This window comes from Rana temporaria, chromosome 4, assembly GCF_905171775.1.
Source record: "Rana temporaria chromosome 4, aRanTem1.1, whole genome shotgun sequence".
In the NCBI taxonomy this organism is placed as follows: Eukaryota; Metazoa; Chordata; class Amphibia; order Anura; family Ranidae; genus Rana; species Rana temporaria.
Window position 1 is genome coordinate 34,380,994 of NC_053492.1, and position 21,126 is coordinate 34,402,119.

Here is a 21,126-nt window from a genome sequence, read left to right on the forward strand (position 1 = left end):
ATCCTATGTTAAGTATGGACGTCATTCCCGCGTCGAATTTTGAAAATTTTTACGTTGTTTGCGTAAGTCGTTCGCGAATAGGGCTGGATGTAATTTACGTTCACGTCAAAAGCAATGACGGTTTGCGGCGGAATTTCGAGCATGCGCACTGGGATTCTTTCACGAACGGCGCATGTGCCGGGGTCACCATTAATTTAAATAAAACACGCCCACATCATCCCGATTTGAATTAGGCGGACTTACGCCGGTCCACATACGTTACGCCGCCGTAACTTAGGGCGCAAGTTCTTTCTGAATACGGAACTTGCGCCCTAATTTACGGCGGCGTAACGTATCTGAGATACGTTACGCCCACAGAAAGATACACTTATCTTTCTGAATCTAGCCCACTGAGTTTGCACTAAGGCCTTTCAGCGCACTGACAGCTTGGAGACGCTGCCTAGCAACGATGTATGTTATCGTCTCCACGGCCACTGCGCCTGCGCAGCGCGCCCGCTAATTCCCGCCCTCTCCTTCTGACGGAGGGTCAAAACAGGGTGATGTCACGGCCCCGTTGGTTCCCGCCCCTTCACGACCTCTTGTCGCCCCGCCCCTCCATCTGACAGGCGCCGTACAGTAGGTGACGTCACCGTCACATGACCCCCGCTGCCCTCCGTACAGTAGCGGCCTTGCTATGGCCTCGGTGGCGGCGGCGGGGCGGTGAGAGGAGCGGAGGCCGCCATGCCGCACAACACGGCGAGAGACGCCGCCCGGCGGAAGAGGAGGAAACGGCGGAGGAAGAAGAAGGGCCGGACCTGGGCTGAGGCGGCACGTACGGTGAGAGGGGGCAGGGGCGACCCCGGGGCCTGGAGAGAAGGGGGAGGGGCATAGAGAGAAGAGGGAGGAGCCTGACACCCAGACTTGGAGGGGAGGGGCCTGACTCCCCAAAATTGTCAGGGGACACTGTGTGTGAGTAATAGAGATGGGGGTCATATAGAGGGGGGTGGAGGTGACATATGGGGGAGGAGTAATGCTGTGACAGGTGATGGAGAGGGGGAGGAGTAATGCTGTGACATGTGATGGAGAGGGGGAGGAGCAATGCTGTGACAGGTGATGGAGAGGGGGAGGAGCAAAGCTGTGACAGGTGATGAGAGGGGGAGAAGTAATGCTTTGAGAGGGGGAGGAATAATGCTGCGACAGGTGATGGAGAGGGGGAGGAGTAATGCTGTGACAGGTGATGGAGAGGGGGCGGAGTAATGCTGTGACAGGAGAGGGGGAGGAGTAATGCTGTGACAGGTGATGGAGAGGGGGAGGACCAATGCTGTGACAGGTGATGGAGAGGGGGAGGACCAATGCTGTGACAGGTGATGGAGAGGGGGAGGACCAATGCTGTGACAGGTGATGGAGAGGGGGAGGACCAATGCTGTGACAGGTGATGGAGAGGGGGAGGAGTAATGCTGTGACATGTGATGGAGAGGGGGAGGAGCAATGCTGTGACAGGTGATGGAGTGGTGGAGGAGTAATGCTGTGACATGTGATGGAGTGGTGGAGGAGTAATACTGTGACAGGTGATGGAGAGGTGGAGGAGTAATGCTGTGACATGTGATGGAGAGGTGGAGGAGTAATGCTGTGACAGGTGATGGAGAGGGCGAGGAGTAATGCTGTGACAGGTGATGGAGGGGGGGCGGAGTAATGCTGTGACAGGTGATGGAGTGGTGGAGGAGTAATGCTGTGACAGGTGATGGAGAGGGCGAGGAGTAATGCTGTGACAGGTGATGGAGAGGGCGAGGAGTAATGCTGTGACAGGTGATGGAGAGGGCGAGGAGTAATGCTGTGACAGGTGATGGAGAGGGCGAGGAGTAATGCTGTGACAGGTGATGGAGGGGGGGCGGAGTAATGCTGTGACAGGTGATGAGGAGGAGTAATGCTGTGACAGGTAATGGAGAGGGGGAGGAGTTATGCTGTGATAGGTGATGGAGAGGGGTAATGGTGTGACAGAGGGGAGGAGTTATGCTGTGATAGGTGATGGAGAGGGATAATGATATGACAGAGGGGAGGAGTTATGCTGTGATAGGTGATGGAGAGGGGTAATGGTGTGACAGAGGGGAGGAGTTATGCTGTGATAGGTGATGGAGAGGGGTAATGATGTGATGGAGGGGAGGAGTTATGCTGTGATAGGTGATGGAGAGGGGTAATGGTGTGACAGAGGGGAGGAGTTATGCTGTGATAGGTGATGGAGAGGGGTAATGGTGTGACAGAGGGGAGGAGTTATGCTGTGATAGGTGATGGAGAGGGGTAACGGTGTGACAGAGGGGAGGAGTTATGCTGCGATAGGTGATGGAGAGGGGTAATGGTGTGACAGAGGGGAGGAGTTATGCTGTGATAGGTGATGGAGAGGGGTAACGGTGTGACAGAGGGGAGGAGTTATGCTGTGATAGGAGATGGAGAGGGGTAACGGTGTGACAGAGGGGAGGAGTTATGCTGTGATAGGTGATGGAGAGGGGTAACGGTGTGACAGAGGGGAGGAGTTATGCTGCGATAGGTGATGGAGAGGGGTAATGGTGTGACAGAGGGGAGGAGTTATGCTGTGATAGGTGATGGAGAGGGGTAACGGTGTGACAGAGGGGAGGAGTTATGCTGTGATAGGAGATGGAGAGGGGTAACGGTGTGACAGAGGGGAGGAGTTATGCTGTGATAGGAGATGGAGAGGGGTAACGGTGTGACAGAGGGGAGGAGTTATGCTGTGATAGGTGATGGTGTGACAGAGGGGAGGAGTTATGCTGTGATAGGAGATGGAGAGGGGTAATGGTGTGACAGAGGGGAGGAGTTATGCTGTGATAGGAGATGGAGAGGGGTAATGGTGTGACAGAGGGGAGGAGTAATGCTGTGACAGGTGATGGAGAGGGGGAGGAGTTATGCTGTGATAGGTGATGGAGAGGGGTAATGGTGTGACAGAGGGGAGGAGTAATGCTGTGACAGGTGATGGAGTGGTGGAGGAGTAATACTGTGACAGGTGATGGAGTGGTGGAGGAATAATGCTGTGACAGGTGATGGAGTGGTGGAGGAGTAATGCTGTGACAGGTGATGGAGAGGGCGAGGAGTAATGCTGTGACAGGTGATGGAGGGGGGGCGGAGTAATGCTGTGACAGGTGATGGAGGGGGGGCGGAGTAATGCTGTGACAGGTGATGAGGAGGAGTAATGCTGTGACAGGTAATGGAGAGGGGGAGGAGTTATGCTGTGATAGGTGATGGAGAGGGGTAATGGTGTGACAGAGGGGAGGAGTTATGCTGTGATAGGTGATGGAGAGGGATAATGATATGACAGAGGGGAGGAGTTATGCTGTGATAGGTGATGGAGAGGGGTAATGGTGTGACAGAGGGGAGGAGTTATGCTGTGATAGGTGATGGAGAGGGGTAATGATGTGATGGAGGGGAGGAGTTATGCTGTGATAGGTGATGGAGAGGGGTAATGGTGTGACAGAGGGGAGGAGTTATGCTGTGATAGGTGATGGAGAGGGGTAATGGTGTGACAGAGGGGAGGAGTTATGCTGTGATAGGTGATGGAGAGGGGTAACGGTGTGACAGAGGGGAGGAGTTATGCTGCGATAGGTGATGGAGAGGGGTAATGGTGTGACAGAGGGGAGGAGTTATGCTGTGATAGGTGATGGAGAGGGGTAACGGTGTGACAGAGGGGAGGAGTTATGCTGTGATAGGAGATGGAGAGGGGTAACGGTGTGACAGAGGGGAGGAGTTATGCTGTGATAGGTGATGGAGAGGGGTAACGGTGTGACAGAGGGGAGGAGTTATGCTGCGATAGGTGATGGAGAGGGGTAATGGTGTGACAGAGGGGAGGAGTTATGCTGTGATAGGTGATGGAGAGGGGTAACGGTGTGACAGAGGGGAGGAGTTATGCTGTGATAGGAGATGGAGAGGGGTAACGGTGTGACAGAGGGGAGGAGTTATGCTGTGATAGGTGATGGTGTGACAGAGGGGAGGAGTTATGCTGTGATAGGAGATGGAGAGGGGTAATGGTGTGACAGAGGGGAGGAGTTATGCTGTGATAGGAGATGGAGAGGGGTAATGGTGTGACAGAGGGGAGGAGTAATGCTGTGACAGGTGATGGAGAGGGGGAGGAGTTATGCTGTGATAGGTGATGGAGAGGGGTAATGGTGTGACAGAGGGGAGGAGTAATGCTGTGACAGGTGATGGAGAGGGGGAGGAGTTATGCTGTGATAGGTGATGGAGAGGGGTAATGGTGTGACAGAGGGGAGGAGTTATGCTGTGATAGGTGATGGAGAGGGGTAATGGTGTGACAGAGGTGAGGAGTTATGCTGTGATAGGAGATGGAGAGGGGTAATGGTGTGACAGAGGGGAGGAGTTATGCTGCGATAGGAGATGGAGAGGGGTAATGGTGTGCCCATAGGGGGCAGGACCCTGTTTGCCAGGCCTCAGTGCCCCCTGGTGTTTCCACGTTGAGTGTAGCATATTGGGATGCTCCTCCTTACGATTGGCTCTTGTATCCAGTACATCATACATGACCTCCAAGGTTGGGTGGAAAAGCAGAAAGTTCTGAGACCAAACATGGAATGTCCAATGAAGGAATACAAGGTTTCCTCTTATATCCCTGATGGAGACACATGGTCTCTGAAACACGTCGGGTGGAGGATACCAGATTGTATCACCATCTTGCTCTTTCAGTTGGTCATGTCATGTATGTTTTATGTTTCCTGTCTTTTACTGATGATTCATAATAAATATCTGTTTGATCAATTTATGTTCTGTGTTTGAACCTCCATGTCTATATTTGTATTTAGGGATGTGACACACTCTGGAGTCTAATCACCGATACCCCCCCCCCCCCCCACAGATGATGGAGAGGGGAGGGGCAATGATGTGACAGGTGATGGAGATGGGAGGAGTAATGCTGTAATAGGTGACAGAGAAGAGAGGGGCAATGTTGTGACATGTGATGGAGATGGGAGGGGCAATGTTGTGACAGGTGATGGAGATGGGAGGGGCAATGTTGTGACAGGTGATGGAGATGGGAGGGGCAATGTTGTGACAGGTGATGGAGATGGGAGGGGCAATGCTGTAATAGGTGACATAGAAGAGAGGGGCAATGATGTGACAGGTGATGGAGATGGGAGGGGCAATGTTGTGACAGGTGATGGAGATGGGAGGGGCAATGTTGTGACAGGTGATGGAGATGGGAGGGGCAATGTTGTGACAGGTGATGGAGATGGGAGGGGCAATGTTGTGACAGGTGATGGAGATGGGAGGGGCAATGTTGTGACAGGTGATGGAGATGGGAGGGGCAATGTTGTGACAGGTGATGGAGATGGGAGGGGCAATGTTGTGACAGGTGATGGAGATGGGAGGGGCAATGTTGTGACAGGTGATGGAGATGGGAGGGGCAATGTTGTGACAGGTGATGGAGATGGGAGGGGCAATGTTGTGACAGGTGATGGAGATGGGAGGGGCAATGTTGTGACAGGTGATGGAGATGGGAGGGGCAATGTTGTGACAGGTGATGGAGATGGGAGGGGCAATGTTGTGACAGGTGATGGAAATGGGAGGGGCAATGTTGTGACAGGTGATGGAGATGGGAGGGGCAATGCTGTAATAGGTGACATAGAAGAGAGGGGCAATGATGTGACAGGTGATGGAGAAAAGAGGGGGTAATGGAGAGGGGAGGAGTTATTCTGTGACGGGTAGTGGGAGGAGTAATGCATTGACAGGTGATGGTGGAGAATATGTTGGCTCAGTGTCTGGGGTGTTCTTTGTGCTCAGGGATGAGAGTAGTTGATGATGGATCACACATATCTGGGGACAGAGCTGTGTGTGTCAGTCATCCAGTATTCCCTGTGCACCTGTGTGCCATGGTGTTTGTACTATGACGTGTGTGCCGTGGTGTGTGTGTCCTATTGTGTAGTATGATGTGTGTGTTATGGTGTGTGTACTGTGACATGTGCCGTGGTGCGTATAGTATGATGTGTGTGTGTTATGATTTGTGTACTATTGTGTGTGTGTGTGTACTATGGTGTGTGTGAACTATTGTGTGTGTGCGTCATGGTGTGCGTGTAGTATGGTGTGTGTGTGTACTATGTTGTGTGTGTGTACTATGATGTTTGTGCCATGGTGTTTGTGTGGTATAGTGTGGTGTGTGTGCTTTTTTGTTTGTTTGGTGTGTGTGTACTATTATGTGTATGCCATGGTGTGTGTGTAGTATGATGTTTGTGTGCTATGATGTGTAGTATGTTTTTTTGTGGTTTGGTTTGTGTACTATTATGTGTATGCCATGGTGTGTGTGTAGTGTGGTATGATGTGATGTGTGTGTGTGTAGTATGATGTGTGTGTGCTATGATGTGTGTGTGTGTAGTACGATGTTTGTGTAGTCTGGTGTGTGTGGTATGATGTGTGGTAGGTTTGTGTAGTGTGGTGTGTGTGTGTGGTATGATGTGTGTGTAGTATGTGTGTGTGTGTGTGGTATGATGTTTGTGTGGTGTGTGTGTGTATGTGTGTGGTATGATGTTTGTGTGGTGTGTGTGTGTGTGGTATGATGTTTGTGTGGTGTGTATACTATTATGTGTGTTGGGGGTTGTTGTGTTCAGTGTGTACTATGATTAGTGTGATGGAGTTTAAACAGATCTAGAAATTGTGTGACATGTATCAGGAAGAGTAGAAGGAAAGTGAGTGTGAATCTCCTGGGTACATATTTAGTGTTATTATTGCCTCTTCTATACAATGTTGTGATTGATGTCCTGTATATGGGGTTGCAGTGTGCTGGGAGTGTTGTGTTCTCTGACAGGTCACAGTGCCATATGGTGCTTGTTTACATCCTGTGACTGCATGTAGCTATGCTGAGCCCTCTAGAGGCAGACAGGGGAAGTGCACTGAGCCATGAACACTTTCTCTGTATTATACAGTGCATCCTGAAAGTATTCACAGCGCTTCACTTTATGTTACAGCCTTATTCCAAAATGGATTAAATTCATTATTTTCCCTCAAAATTCTACAAACAATACCCCATAATTACAACTTGAAAGAAGTTTGTTTGAAATCTTTGCAAATTTATTAAAAATGAAAAAAATCCCAAGTATTCACAGCCTTTGTTGAAGCTCCTTGACGTGGCAGTTTTGGTGGGATGCAGAGCACACCGCCATCCTGCCTTGTGCTATAAGCACACACTTCATCTTAGTGAAAGAATCCATCTTTAAAGTGGAGGTTCACCCAAAATCTTAATTTTTACCCTTAGATTGAGGCTCATTTTGTCAAGGGGAATCGGGTGTTTTTTTTTAAATCGAAGCAGTACTTACCGTTTTAGAGATAGATCTCCGCCGCTTCCAGGTATGGGCTGTGGGACTGGGCGTTCCTATTTGATTGACAGGCTTCCGACGGTCGCATACATCGCGTCGCGATTTTCCGAAAATAGCCGAACGTCGGTGCGCAGGCGCCGTATAGAGCCGAACAGACGTTCGGCTTCTTTCGGCTACTCGTGACGCAATGTATGCGACCGTCGTAAGACTGTCAATCAAATAGGAACGCCCAGTCCCGAAGACCATACCCGGAAGCGGCGGAGAAGATCTATCTCTAAAACGGTAAGTACTGCTTCGATTTAAAAAAAAACACCCGATTCCCCTTGACAAAATGAGCGTCAATCTAATGTTAATTGTTTTTCGGGTGAACTCCCGCTTTAAGCTAAAAGTTTCACTCACCATTCATCCAATAAGACACCATCGCCACCAGCTTCTTCTCATCTCGGCCTCATCACCAGATTCCCTGCCGACACCCACACAGAGTCCTTTTATTACAACAAAAACCTTCACAGACCACAGCTGATTGGAGGAGATCACAGCATGTGACCATAGGAAGTGATGTCACAGCATGTGACCATAGGAAGTGATGTCACAGCATGTGACCATAGGAAGTGATGTCACAGCATGTGACCTCCTCCATGGGAAGCCAGGACACAGCATGGGGACTCCACACAGCAAATGCCCATATATGGATGGGACAATAACACAACAATAGCGTGATACAATAACGATACAGAAATAATAATAATACTACCATAACCAATGTACACAGTTCCTGATGAGGGGAGCTTATCTGCAGGTGTATGCTCACATCACAACATCAATGTTGATCAGGCACCGAGAGATGACAAAAAGCATATATCCGCTAAACCAACAATGCGTTTGCAGAGCGGACACATCCCACAGGCGGATATCTGTGCATGACACATGACTGTGTCATAGGCCTACAGAAGGCTGCAAAGCTGCGGCCTCAATTACCGGCCGGCCCGACTCGATCGGGTGCCGGGGGGGAGCACAGAGACACAGGATACCCCAGCTGTGCCGCTCCAGGCGCCAGGTCGCTAATTCTAGTCGCAATGGCGCCCGTGGTTAGTCGAACCCTGTATTACAATCTCATTAGAACACATCCAGTTTTTACACACTTTTGGTTCCTTTTACCATTTTTTTTTTCTTCTTTTCTCTTCTTTTTTTTGCCATAAAACCCAACTCTATGGAGCGTACGGCTTATTGCCGTCCTATGTACAGATATTCCAGTCTCTGCTGTGGAACTCTGTAGCTCCTCCAGGGTTACCTTAGGTCTCTGTGCTGCCTCTCTGATTAATGCCCTCCTTGCCCGGTCCGTGAGTTTTGGTGTGCGGCCGTCTCCTGGCAGGTTTGCTGTTGTGCCATGTTCTTTCCATTTGGTTATGATAGATTTGATGGAGCTCCTAGGGATCATCAAAGATTGGATATTTTTTTATAACCTAACCCTGACTTGTACTTCTCAACCACATTGTCCCTTACTTGTTTGGAGAGTTCCTTGGTCTTCATGGCAGTGTTTGGTTAGTGGTGCCTCTTGCTTAGGTGTTGGGGCCTTTCAAAAAGGTGTGTCTATGTAATGAGAGATCATGTGACACTTAGATTGCACACAGGTGGACATCATTTCACTAATTATGTGACTTCTGAGGGTAATTGGTTGCACCAGAGCATTATATGGGCTTCATAACAAAGGGGGTGAATACATACGCACATGCCAATTATAATTGTTTTATTTTTATTTTTTTAACCTGATAACTACTGGTCTCTAGTATGCTGCTTATTGGCTCCTGAGCTCCTCTGTACCACCTTTCTAATTCATTTATGGTGTAATTACTACTCCAGCTGCCCAATCCGGTTGAGGGAAACATAAAAACAAACCAGAGTGCGCCTCGGGTCAGAAATACGAAGGATGGGATCTTCTGGTGAAGACAGCGGACAGCTTGGCCCGGCGGGATTAGACGATTTAATGTGGACTGGATCAGTCGGCTGGGTTAATCCTGCAGGAAACGGATGGAGGAGGCTGAGAGCCGTGAGATTTAACGAAGGGTTCAGCCAAATGTCTCATCGTCTGTCTTATGTGCCGGACCAAAACATCCGGCTTCTTCTAGATATTTACAGTAATAGGGGGTTTTATTATTATTATAGAGCATTAGAGAAGATAATATTGAAGTGCCCATTGACGACACAGGCATTGGTTCTCTTTGCGCTGAACCCGGGCAGAATTTATTTTTAATGCGGCTTTATGAATGGCATTTTTTACTGTGAAGTCACTCTGTGAATTCTGTATAATAAGGGCCTATTATCCCTCCTCCTTTATTTCCTCTATATAAAACCAGTGGTCACCATGCCCCTTCCTTTCCTGGTCATCTGACATCCCCAGCATACTCTTTTCAGTGCATATTTGTAATTGCATGCCTTCACCACCATTGGTTGTCTGTCCACTGTGACAGATTACTGGTGGGATAGCTCAGGTGGGTTAAGACTTGTGTTTCAAGCTCATCCCTTCACCTGCACGGGCACTATAATCCCTGGCCTGGCAGCTTACACCGCTACATCCATTGCCTGACCTCTGCTGCTGGTTTGGAAGACTCACCACTCACCCCATCCCAGTTCCCTGGCACTACACCTGCTAATCAACCCCCAGTCTCACCACTGCCTGATGACTGGCCTCCTTCCCTGCTTTTACCATCTCTCCCACCTGTCCCCACTTCACTAGCCACCGCACCAACGCCTGGCCCCTGCGCTCGCTGCCGCCGCTCCGACGCCCGGCCCCTGCGCTCGCTGCCGCCGCTCCGACGCCTGGCCCCTGCGCTCGCTGCCGCCGCTCCGACGCCTGGCCCCTGCGCTCGCTGCCGCCGCTCCGACGCCTGGCCCCTGCGCTCGCTGCCGCCGCTCCGACGCCTGGCCCCTGCGCTCGCTGCCGCCGCTCCGACGCCTGGCCCCTGCGCTCGCTGCCGCCGCTCCGACGCCTGGCCCCTGCGCTCGCTGCCGCCGCTCCGACGCCTGGCCCCTGCGCTCGCTGCCGCCGCTCCGACGCCCGGCCCCTGCGCTCGCTGCCGCCGCTCCGACGCCGGGCCCCTGCGCTCGCTGCCCCCGCACTGATGCCTGGCCCCTGCGCCCGCTGCCACCGCTCCGACGCCTGGCCCCTGCGCCCGCTGCCACCGCTCCGACGCCTGGCCCCTGCGCTGGCTGCCGCCGCTCCGACGCCTGGCCCCTGCACTGGTTGCCGCCGCTCCGACGCCTGGCCCCTGCGCTCGCTGCCGCCGCTCCGACGCCTGGCCCCTGCGCTCACTGCCGATGCCTGGCCCCTGCGCTCACTGCCACCGCTCCGATGCCTGGCCCCTGCGCTCACTGCCGCCGACCTGATGCCTGGCCCCTGCGCTCACTGCCGCTGCATCAATGCCTTCTTGTGTAATATGTCTGCAGTCAGTGACTCTCTTGAAGCATGTTCCCAGTTTTCAACAACTCAACAACACATTCACAGTCTCTGACGATCTCTTGTATTGTGTCCACAGACTCTTGTATCCTGTCCCGCAGTCACTGGCCGTCTCTTGTATCCTGTCCCGCAGTCACTGGCCGTCTCTTGTATCCTGTCCCGCAGTCGCTGGCCGTCTCTTGTAGCCAGTCCCGCAGTCTCTGACCGTCTCTTGTATCCTTTCCCGCAGTCGCTGGCTGTCTCTTGTAGCCAGTCCCGCAGTCTCTGACCGTCTCTTGTATCCTTTCCCACAGTCTCTGACCGTCTCTTGTATCCTTTCCCGCAGTCGCTGGCTGTCTCTTGTAGCCAGTCCCGCAGTCACTGGCCGTCTCTTGTATCCTGTCCCGCAGTCGCTGGCCGTCTCTTGTATCCTGTCCCGCAGTCGCTGGCCGTCTCTTGTATCCTGTCCCGCAGTCGCTGGCTGTCTCTTGTAGCCTGTCCTGCAGTCTCTGACGTCTCTTTTACCTTTTCCTGCAGTCTCTGACCATCTTTTGTATCCTGTCCCGCAGTCGCTGGCCATCTCTTGTAGCCTGTCCCGCAGTCACTGGCCGTCTCTTGTATCCTGTCCCGCAGTCGCTGACCGTCTCTTGTATCCTGTCCCACAGTCGCTGGCCGTCTCTTGTATCCTGTCCCACAGTCGCTGGCCGTCTCTTGTAGCCAGTCCCACAGTCACTGGCCATCTCTTGTAGCCTGTCCCGCAGCCTCTGACCATGTCTTGTATCCTGTCTTGCCGTCTCTGACTGTCTCTTGTATCCTGTCTTGCAGTCTCTGACTGTCTCTTGTATCCTGTCCTGCAGTCTCTGGCCGTGTCTTGTATCCTGTCCTGCAGTCTCTGACCGCCTCTTGTATCCTGTACCACAGTCTCTGACCATCTCTTGTAGCCTGTCCCGCAGCCTCTGACCGTCTCTTGTATCCTGTCCCGCAGTCGCTGGCCGTCTCTTGTCGCCAGTCCCGCAGTGACTGGCCATCTCTTGTAGCCTGTCCTGCAGCCTCTGACCGTGTCTTGTATCCTGTCTTGCAGTCTGACTGTCTCTTGTATCCTGTCCTGCAGTCTCTGACCGTCTCTTGTATCCTGTCTCGCAGTTGCTGGCCATCTCTTGCACCATACCCATAGATTTTGACTGTATCCTGTTGTATGTCTGCTGTCACTGAGATTGAACATTCACTGAATTTTATCTGCAGATATGTGTGTGTGTACAGATATAACCAAGCTCACGGAAGGTGTTTGTTGACTAGCAGGTGTCAAAGAGAGATCACATGACCAGGAACTACACTTATTGCCTCTTGGCTGTTATTGTGAACAGCTGTTGAGCTCCCAGAGTCTCCAGCATTTCATTGTGGGAGGGGGAAGACCCAGGCCTACAGACATTGAAGGGTGATCGCCTATCCAAATGTTTGTGATTGTATAGAGCCCTGGTACCCAACCCGGGCCTACAGACATTGAAGGGTGATCGCCTATCCAAATGTTTGTGATTGTATAGAGCCCTGGTACCCAACCCGGGCCTACAGACATTGAAGGGTGATCGCCTATCCAAATGTTTGTGATTGTATAGAGCCCTGGTACCCAACCCGGGCCTACAGACATTGAAGGGTGATCGCCTATCCAAATGTTTGTGATTGTATAGAGCCCTGGTACCCAACCCGGGCCTACAGACATTGAAGGGTGATCGCCTATCCAAATGTTTGTGATTGTATAGAGCCCTGGTACCCAACCCGGGCCTACAGACATTGAAGGGTGATCGCCTATCCAAATGTTTGTGATTGTATAGAGCCCTGGTACCCAACTTGTGAGCCGGGAGCCACATGCAGCCTTTTGTCACTTATTGTTTGAACTTCAAGTGTTTGGGCTCCAGAAGACAGTGGGTGCCCAAAGCACCCACCCTCCTATGTTGAGGGCATGCGGCCTGAAATTTTTTTTTTTTTATGTTTACAACCCCTTTAAACAAAAAAAATATAGTCTCAAACACAATAGTGAACTCTTCACTGTGCACAAGTGCTTGATCAAACAAAAGTGCTACAAACCGGAGTTATTGTGACCCTTTATCTAATTCGGGTCAAATTGAACTCCATTACATGGACCATAGACTTCCTGTAATATTCCACTGTTCTGATAGGCCAGTGCTCCGCTCCAGGTGCCTCCTCACCACAGATCAGTACAACACATAGGGAAGCCACAAACAAAAGATCATTGCGCACCTCTCTTTACTAATAGTAAAAATATTCCCCAATTTAAAAACAGATGTAAACTCATGAAATAGTGACTAACACAGCACTTAGTGTTTCCAGCAACTCTGACCATCTCTTATGTGATGTCTGCAGTCTCTGACCATCTCTTGTATCATGTCTGTATTCTCCGACCATCTCTTGTATCATGTCTGCAGTCTCTGACCAGCTCTTGTATCATGTCTGTATTCTCCGACCATCTCTTGTATCATGTCTGCAGTCTCTGACCATCTCTTGTATCATGTCTGTATTCTCCGACCATCTCTTGTATCATGTCTGCAGTCTCTGACCATCTCTTGTATCATGTCTGCAGTCTCTGACCATCTTTTGTATCATGTCTGCAGTCTCTGACCATCTCTTGTATCATGTCTGCAGTCTTTGACCATCTCTTGTATCATGTCTGTATTCTCCGACCATCTCTTGTATCATGTCTGCAGTCTCTGACCATCTCTTGTATCATGTCTGTATTCTCCGACCATCTCTTGTATCATGTCTGCAGTCTCTGACCATCTCTTGTATCATGTCTGCAGTCTCTGACCATCTTTTGTATCATGTCTGCAGTCTCTGACCATCTCTTGTATCATGTCTGCAGTCTTTGACCATCTCTTGTATCATGTCTGTATTCTCCGACCATCTCTTGTATCATGTCTGCAGTCTCTGACCATCTCTTGTATCATGTCTGCAGTCTCTGACCATCTTTTGTATCATGTCTGCAGTCTCTGACCATCTCTTGTATCATGTCTGCAGTCTTTGACCATCTCTTGTATCATGTCTGTATTCTCCGACCATCTCTTGTATCATGTCTGCAGTCTCTGACCATCTCTTGTATCATGTCTGCAGTCTTTGACCATCCCTTGTATCATGTCTGTATTCTCTGACCATCTCTTGTATCATGTCTGTATTCTCTGACCATCTCGTGTATCATGTCTGCAGCCTCTGACCATCTCTTGTATCATGTCTGCAGTCTTTGACCATCCCTTGTATCATGTCTGTATTCTCCGATCATCTCTTGTATCATGTCTGTATTCTCTGACCATCTCTTGTATCATGTCTGTATTCTCTGACCATCTCGTGTATCATGTCTGCAGTCTCTGACCATCTCTTGTATCATGTCTGCAGTCTCTGACCATCTCTTGTATCATGTCTGCAGTCTTTGACCATCTCTTGTATCATGTCTGTATTCTCCGATCATCTCTTGTATCATGCCTGGAGTCTCTGATCATCTCTTGTATCATGTCTGTATTCTCTGACCATCTCGTGTATCATGTCTGTATTCTCTGACCATCTCGTGTATCATGTCTGCAGCCTCTGACCATCTCTTGTATCATGTCTGCAGCCTCTGACCATCTCTTGTATCCTGTCTGCAGCCTCTGATCATCTCCTGTATCATGTCTGTATTCTCTGACCATCTCTTGTATCATGCCTGGAGTCTCTGATCATCTCTTGTATCATATCTGTATTCTCTGACCATCTTTTGTATCATGCCTGGAGTCTCTGATCATCTCTTGTATCATATCTGTATTCTCTGACCATCTCTTGTATCATGCCTGGAGTCTCTGATCATCTCTTGTATCATGTCTGTATTCTCTGAACATCTCTTGTATCATGTATGCAGTCTCTGACCATCTCTTGTATCATGTCTGCAGTCTTTTCCCATCTCATGTATCATGTCTGTATTCTCCGATCATCTCTTGTATCATGCCTGGAGTCTCTGATCATCTCTTGTATCATGCCTGGAGTCTCTGACCATCTCCTGTATCATGTCTGTATTCTCTGACCATCTCTTGTATCATGTCTGTATTCTCTGACCATCTCTTGTATCAAGTCTGCAGTCTCTGACCATCTCTTGTATCATGTCTGCAGTCTCTGACCATCTCTTGTATCATGCCTGGAGTCTCCGACCATCTCTCCTATCGTTTGCAGTCTCTGACCGTCTCTTGTATCATGTCTGCAGTCTCTGACCATCTCTTGTATCATGCCTGGAGTCTCCGACCATCTCTCCTATCGTTTGCAGTCTCTGACCGTCTCTTGTATCATGCCTGCAGTCTCTGACAGCATCACTGAGTATTGTAAACAGCTCTTTGGTGATGGTGAGGCTGCATTTGGGTAGCCCTACATCAAGTAAGTTGCAAGGTATAGGGGACATTCTTATATATTTTTCCCATCTGATCACAGAGGATATCCTGTACCTAAACTTTCCCTGATGAGGGAAGAGTCAATCAGCTGTCTTGCTTTTTTTTCAGCTGATTGCTATTGTGTTCTCTTTATAGAGGTCAGGGATGTCTGCTAAGCACGTCCCTCTATATAGACACAAGTGTGCACCTTTGTAAAAGTGTGTACATTTGCCACATAATCAGTTGTAAACATCAACAGTCAGTGTTTTGGATCTTGAATGCTCTTACTGCCTTTAGGCTTCATTCACATTAGCGCGTCTCCAAAGTCGCACAATTTCCCCAGCGTCTTTGATGTGACTTGTGGTGCAATTTTGATCCGACTTTACACTCTATGGATCAACGTCGCACCAAAGTAGTGCAGGCACCTTTTCTAATTGTCTGCGACTTTAAGTTGCACCGATTTCAAAGGGTATGAGCTTTAGGTCTCTTTTACAGTAGGTGCACGCGATATTGTGTCAATCTCGCTCCCTTTCTCGGCGAGATTGAGCACCTACGAGCCCCATCGCGGGAGCCAGCGCCGAGCTGGCTTGCCGCGATAGAGACAAAGCCGTCATAGAAGCGACGGGAGATCCGACTTGGATTCCCGCCAATTCTACACGTGTGCAGCGTTTGTTATGAATCCTGAGGGGGAAGTCCCCGCCGGATTTTAAATAAAAATCCGGCATGGGTTCCCCCCTCAGGAGCATACCGGGCCCTTAGGTCTGTTATGGATTGTAAGGAGAGCCCCCCTACGCCGAAAACACGGCGTAGGGGGTCCCCCTACAATCCATACCAGACCCGTATCCAAAGCACGCTACCCGGCCGGCCAGGAAAGGAGTGGGGACGAGCGAGCGCCCCCCCCCCTCCTGAGCCGTACCGGGCTGCATGCCCTCAACATGGGGGGGGTTGGGTGCTCTGGGGCAGGGGGGCGCACTGCGGCCCCCCCACCTCAGAGCACCCTGTCCCCATGTTGATGAGGACAGGGCCCCTTCCCGACAACCCTAGCCGTTGGTTGTCGGGGTATGCGGGCGGGAGGCTTATCGGAATCTGGGAGCCCCCTTTAATAAGGGGGCCCCCAGATACCGGCCCCCACCCTAAGTGAATGGATATGGGGTACATCGTACCCCCTAACCATTCACCTGTAGGAAAAATGTCAAAGTTAATAAACACACCACACAAGAGTTTTTAAAATAATTTATTTTTCTGCTCCGGAGGCTCCCCCTGTCTTCTTTATTAGCTCTTTTACCAGGGGGAGCTTCTTCTTTGACGTCTTCGGGTGGGTGGGGGCCGCCGTCTGGTTCTCTTCCACCGCCGGGGGGGGTCGCTTTTAAAAAAGCCCCCACCCCCCGGCGGGTTTCCTCCGGCGTCTTCGGCGGGGGGGCTTCTTCTTCCGCTATCCCGACGGGTCTTCTCCGCTATCCGGGGGGTCTTCTCAACTCTCCGGGGGTCTCCTTCTATGTTCGCCGCTCTCCGCTGTTGACTCGGCGCACCCCGGTTCTTCCTCTCGCTGTCCGGTGCCTTCTTCTTCCGTGCTGTACGTCTTCTTCTCCTTCCGTGCTGTGAGTTCTTCTTCCGTGCTGTGACGTCATGTTCTTCACTTCTCTTCTTCTCCCGATGTTGACACGTCGCCTTTCCTCGCTGCAATGACGGGTGCGCGGCTTGCATCGGACCTATATAGGCCTCACAGTCCCATCATGCTCTTGTACTTACCCATGTGATACCTACCGTTCCCCTCCTCCATTGCCGCCATCTCTCCTGTGACTTCCATGTATCGCGGCTCTGGCGCTGTGATTTGTTGGAGCCGCGATGACGTCACAATGCCATTTCTAAAGTGCCATTTCTAAAGTGCGCCTGCGCAGTTGTCTACATCGGCACATGTCTCTAGTGTAAATATCTCCTAAACCATGTAGGTTTAGGAGATTTTTTTTTTTTTTTTTTTTTTATAATTGACAATTTTTATTGGATGTCAACATACATCATACAATGGTTTAAAACCTAAACAAAAGAACAAAACAATAAAGAAATAAAGGGGAATTAGTAGTCACCAGCAGCTCTGGAATGGGCACGGAGGTCTACGTTTTACAAAATTAACACTCAAACCACAGACATGGATCAACAAGGAAAAGCACTGCGTATCAGACAGAGGTAGTGCTAAAGTAATTACAGCGCAGGCTTCTCTCACAAAACAGGCCATCAATAGGGTCGAGATATTTCTTGCACCTACAGGTAAGACTTAATCTAGGCTTACCTGTAAGTAAAAATGGTCTATAAGGGCTTTCAACCACTTTAAGGCCGCGTACACACGGGCAAACATGTACGATGAAACCGGTCCGCCGGACCGTTTTCACCGTACATGTCTGCCCGGGGATTTCTGTACGATGGCTGTACTAACCATCGTACAGAAATCCGCGCGTAAACAATACGCGGGGCGTGTCCGCGCCGTTGCTGCGACGATGACGCGGCGACGTGGGCGGGCCTGCCAGTTAAATGCTTCCACGCATGCGTCAAAGTAATTCGACGCATGCGAGGGATGGCGGGCGCTCGGACATGTACGGTAGGTCTGTACTGACGACCGAACATGTCCGAGCGGGCAGGATTCCAGCGGACTGTTTTAAAACAAGTCCAGAAATATTTGCCCGCTGGGAAAAGGCCCGGCGGGCAAATGTTTGCTGGAATCCTGCACGCTCGGGCCTACACACGACCGAACATGTCTGCTGAAACTGGTCTGCCGACCAGTTTCAGCAGACATGTTCGGTCGTCTGTACGGCCCATAAGAAGTTGCCCCCATCCAAAGAAATTGCATCCATTTTTGGTCGGGAGATCTTTCGATTACATGGGCTAGCCAAGGTTATCATCTCTGACAGGGATAGCCAGTTTGTCTTCAGATTTTGGTGAGCCTTTTGTGCACAGTTGAGAATTCAGCTTTCCTTCTATGCGTATCACCCGCAGTCCAATGGGGCCGCAGAACGAGCCAACCAAGCCTTGGAGCAGTGATCTCTCGCTGAGACATGGCTTCTATACAATAATAGGCTGCACTGATGGGCAATGATTGGCTGCACTGATGGTCACTAATAAGGCCGGAACTGATAAGCTATACTGATGGCCACTGATGAGATGGCAATGATGGGTACTGATATGCTGCACTGATGAGACAGCACTCATAAGCTGCACTGATGGGGCTGCACTAATAAGGCAGCACTGATGGGCACTAATAGGCTGCACTGATGGCCACTGATGAGTCCATGTTTAGGTGCAGACTTGGGGGTGGGGTTGGGTGGGTCAACTGGTGCCAAGTAACGTTTAAGGCCTGCCTAGTGGCTCAGGACTTGAAATTTTGAGCCCTGTGTGTGCGTGTACACATACGCACGCAGTATATAAAAAATTCTAAATACCTTTTTCTCTTTTTTAATAGATGATAACATACTCTCTGTCCTCAGCTGCAAAGGGGCTTAGAGAGTGTAACGGAACCCCAAATGGGACAGAGGTTAAAGCCGTTTAAGAGATATTCCATTCCCGAACCCAAGACGGCTATCGACACTCCACAGTCAGGAAAACGAACCCCAATAACGAGACACACAGCTCTGTTTGAGGTTCCACACGAATAGACCCTTTAATGTAGGGGTGCAACGGATCAAAAAACTCACGGTTCGGATCGTTCCTCGGATCGGATCATTTTTCGGATCAGCAAAAAAAAAATATGCAGCCTCCCTGTGCCTCAAATTGCCGCCTCCCTGTGCCTCAAATTGCCGCCTCCCTGTGCCCCAAATTGCCACCTCACTGTGCCCCAAATTGCCGACTCACTGTGCCCCAAATTGCCGCCTCACTGTGCCCCAAATTGCCGCCTCGCCAGGGTGGAAGAAGTGAGAGGGCAGCCAGCAGGGCTGGATTTCCTTTCCCTGCCACCCCAAGGCCAGGTTTTGCAATGCACCCCCTCCCCACCAACCGAACCACCCCCCGGAGAATAGCAGTTGGATGGCAGGGGCGGCACGGTTAGTTCAAATATTTTTTGTTTCTTCTTTTTTTTTTTATTACATTATCACTTTTTTTTTTTTTTTGTAGCTTGTCGTTTTTACTTTTTTAATTTTTGTATAATTTTCTTATTTTTAATATTTTTCTTCTTCTTTACTTTTTAATTACTTATTTTTTTATTAATTGAATTATTTCTTATTTTTTTTTACATTTAACTTTATTGCTATTACACAAGAGAAAACAATTCCCTGTGTCATAGCAATTGAAGGTGACAGGTTCTCTTTGTTAACCCTGTCAGCTCCAAAAACAGTCCTCACAGTTGAGATGGGAAGAGCATAGCTCACCCATCTCACTGTGTGCTATTTGCAGCAGGGACAGGAGACTCGGCAGCTGGGGGAGGAGGAAACGGACGGAAGGCAGCTGGAGGGGGGGGGGGGGGGGGAACGGACTGCAGCTGGAGGGGGGGGAACGGACGGACGGGAGGGGGGGGTTATCAGAGCCAGCAGGGAGAAGTGTGGGGGGAACGGATGGACGGCAGCAGCACATTCTCTGCTAGAAACCAACTGAACTCACCGCCCGTATGTTTAAACGTCTCCTCTCCTGCTCGTACACAGCCCCACCTCCTCCTAAGCCCACGTTGTAATAGACAAAACACATCAGCGCATTGGACACGCATTCTGTCTATCACAGCGTGGTTAGGAGCAGGCGGGGCTGTGTGCAAACAGCGGAGACAATTTCAATGTGTTTTTTTACCGCTTTGCTCTGCAGTCCCGCGGCACACCACGGATCACGTGTGTGCCGATCCGAAGTCATTGATCCGTGCGGATCACGGATCAATGACGATCCGTTGCACCCCTACTTTAATGAGAAAATCCTGCAGTAACCAAAATGAACAATGATTAAACTCCACCCACAACATCATTCAATGGTTCCTAACGAGCCCCCTCAATACACATCTTTTAGTCAGACATTCTGGCTCCAGCTCTGACATAATTTACATGAGCTAATTAACTACAGCTGATGTCTCAGACACATGACCTTTAGACTGTCTGTTAACTTGCAATACACATTTATCACAGGACTCCTTCACACAATACAGTGTCAATTGGCACAAGCCACAATGACAGATCTTCAGGAGCCATCCTAGATTCATTTACATCACAACAGACGACATTAACACCTAACAGTATGTGTCCCCACATTGAATGAGTCACCTGTTGAGTTTAGAATCAACAAACAGTAATTAGTTCTTAAACGATATCCTGGAATATATTGTGGATAATCATTACTGCCCCATCTCAGGTAGTCCAAGATATTCTGAATCCATTATTTGCTGGCTCATACTTTGTAAGAGCTTCTTGGTTCCACGGGCCCTCCCGTTACAGAGAGGTGGGAGTGGAGAATGCAGGGAGGCAAAGAAACAGTGGTACACTGATCTTCCCATAGAAGTGCTGTGCTGGGGGTGGGGTGTCAGCAGAAGTCAGACCACTGGAGTCCCGGCAGACTGTGCACCCAAGTAGAACAGAAAGGCCTTGTTCACATGGGGCATACGTATGCTTGTTGAGGGCCATGTTTACCTCTATGGAGATACACAGGTGTTCTCTGTATCCATTGCTGTCAATTAGGATGCAGTGGCTGCACGGACACAGCTGTTGCTCCTAATGTGACATCCAGGGGGGGTGCATGGCCCTGAATTCATCCCTAACTTCATACAAGTACATGGTAACATGGACACATATCAGGAATATGGAATGTTGGGGCAACATACACTTTTTAATAATGCTGATCCAGCCTTTACAGCATTAAATGACTGCTCCATAATGATTATGGCTAACCTCTGTCTTTTTTTTTTCTCCTGCGCGTGCTGCAGTCTTTTCCTTCATAAACATAAATCTGTAGAGAATCTTGCTGTAACTATCAGGGGTCTGTAAGCTGTGCCCTCTAGGGTAGAATGGTGAGGCTCTCGCTACTCAGAACATTCCCTATGGTCCAG

General features: G+C 50.0%; 1 protein-coding gene across 1 annotated transcript in view; it reads left to right on the forward strand.

The window, feature by feature from the left end:
• Positions 1-588: 588 nt before the first annotated feature.
• ASXL2 (ASXL transcriptional regulator 2) overlaps positions 589-21,126 on the forward strand; it is a 131,873-nt gene continuing 111,335 nt past the window's right edge. Inside the window, exon 1 of the mRNA XM_040348220.1 lies at positions 589-816. Within this exon, the coding sequence (XP_040204154.1) occupies positions 721-816 (96 nt within the window). The 5' untranslated portion in view covers positions 589-720. The remainder of the gene's footprint in view (positions 817-21,126) is intronic.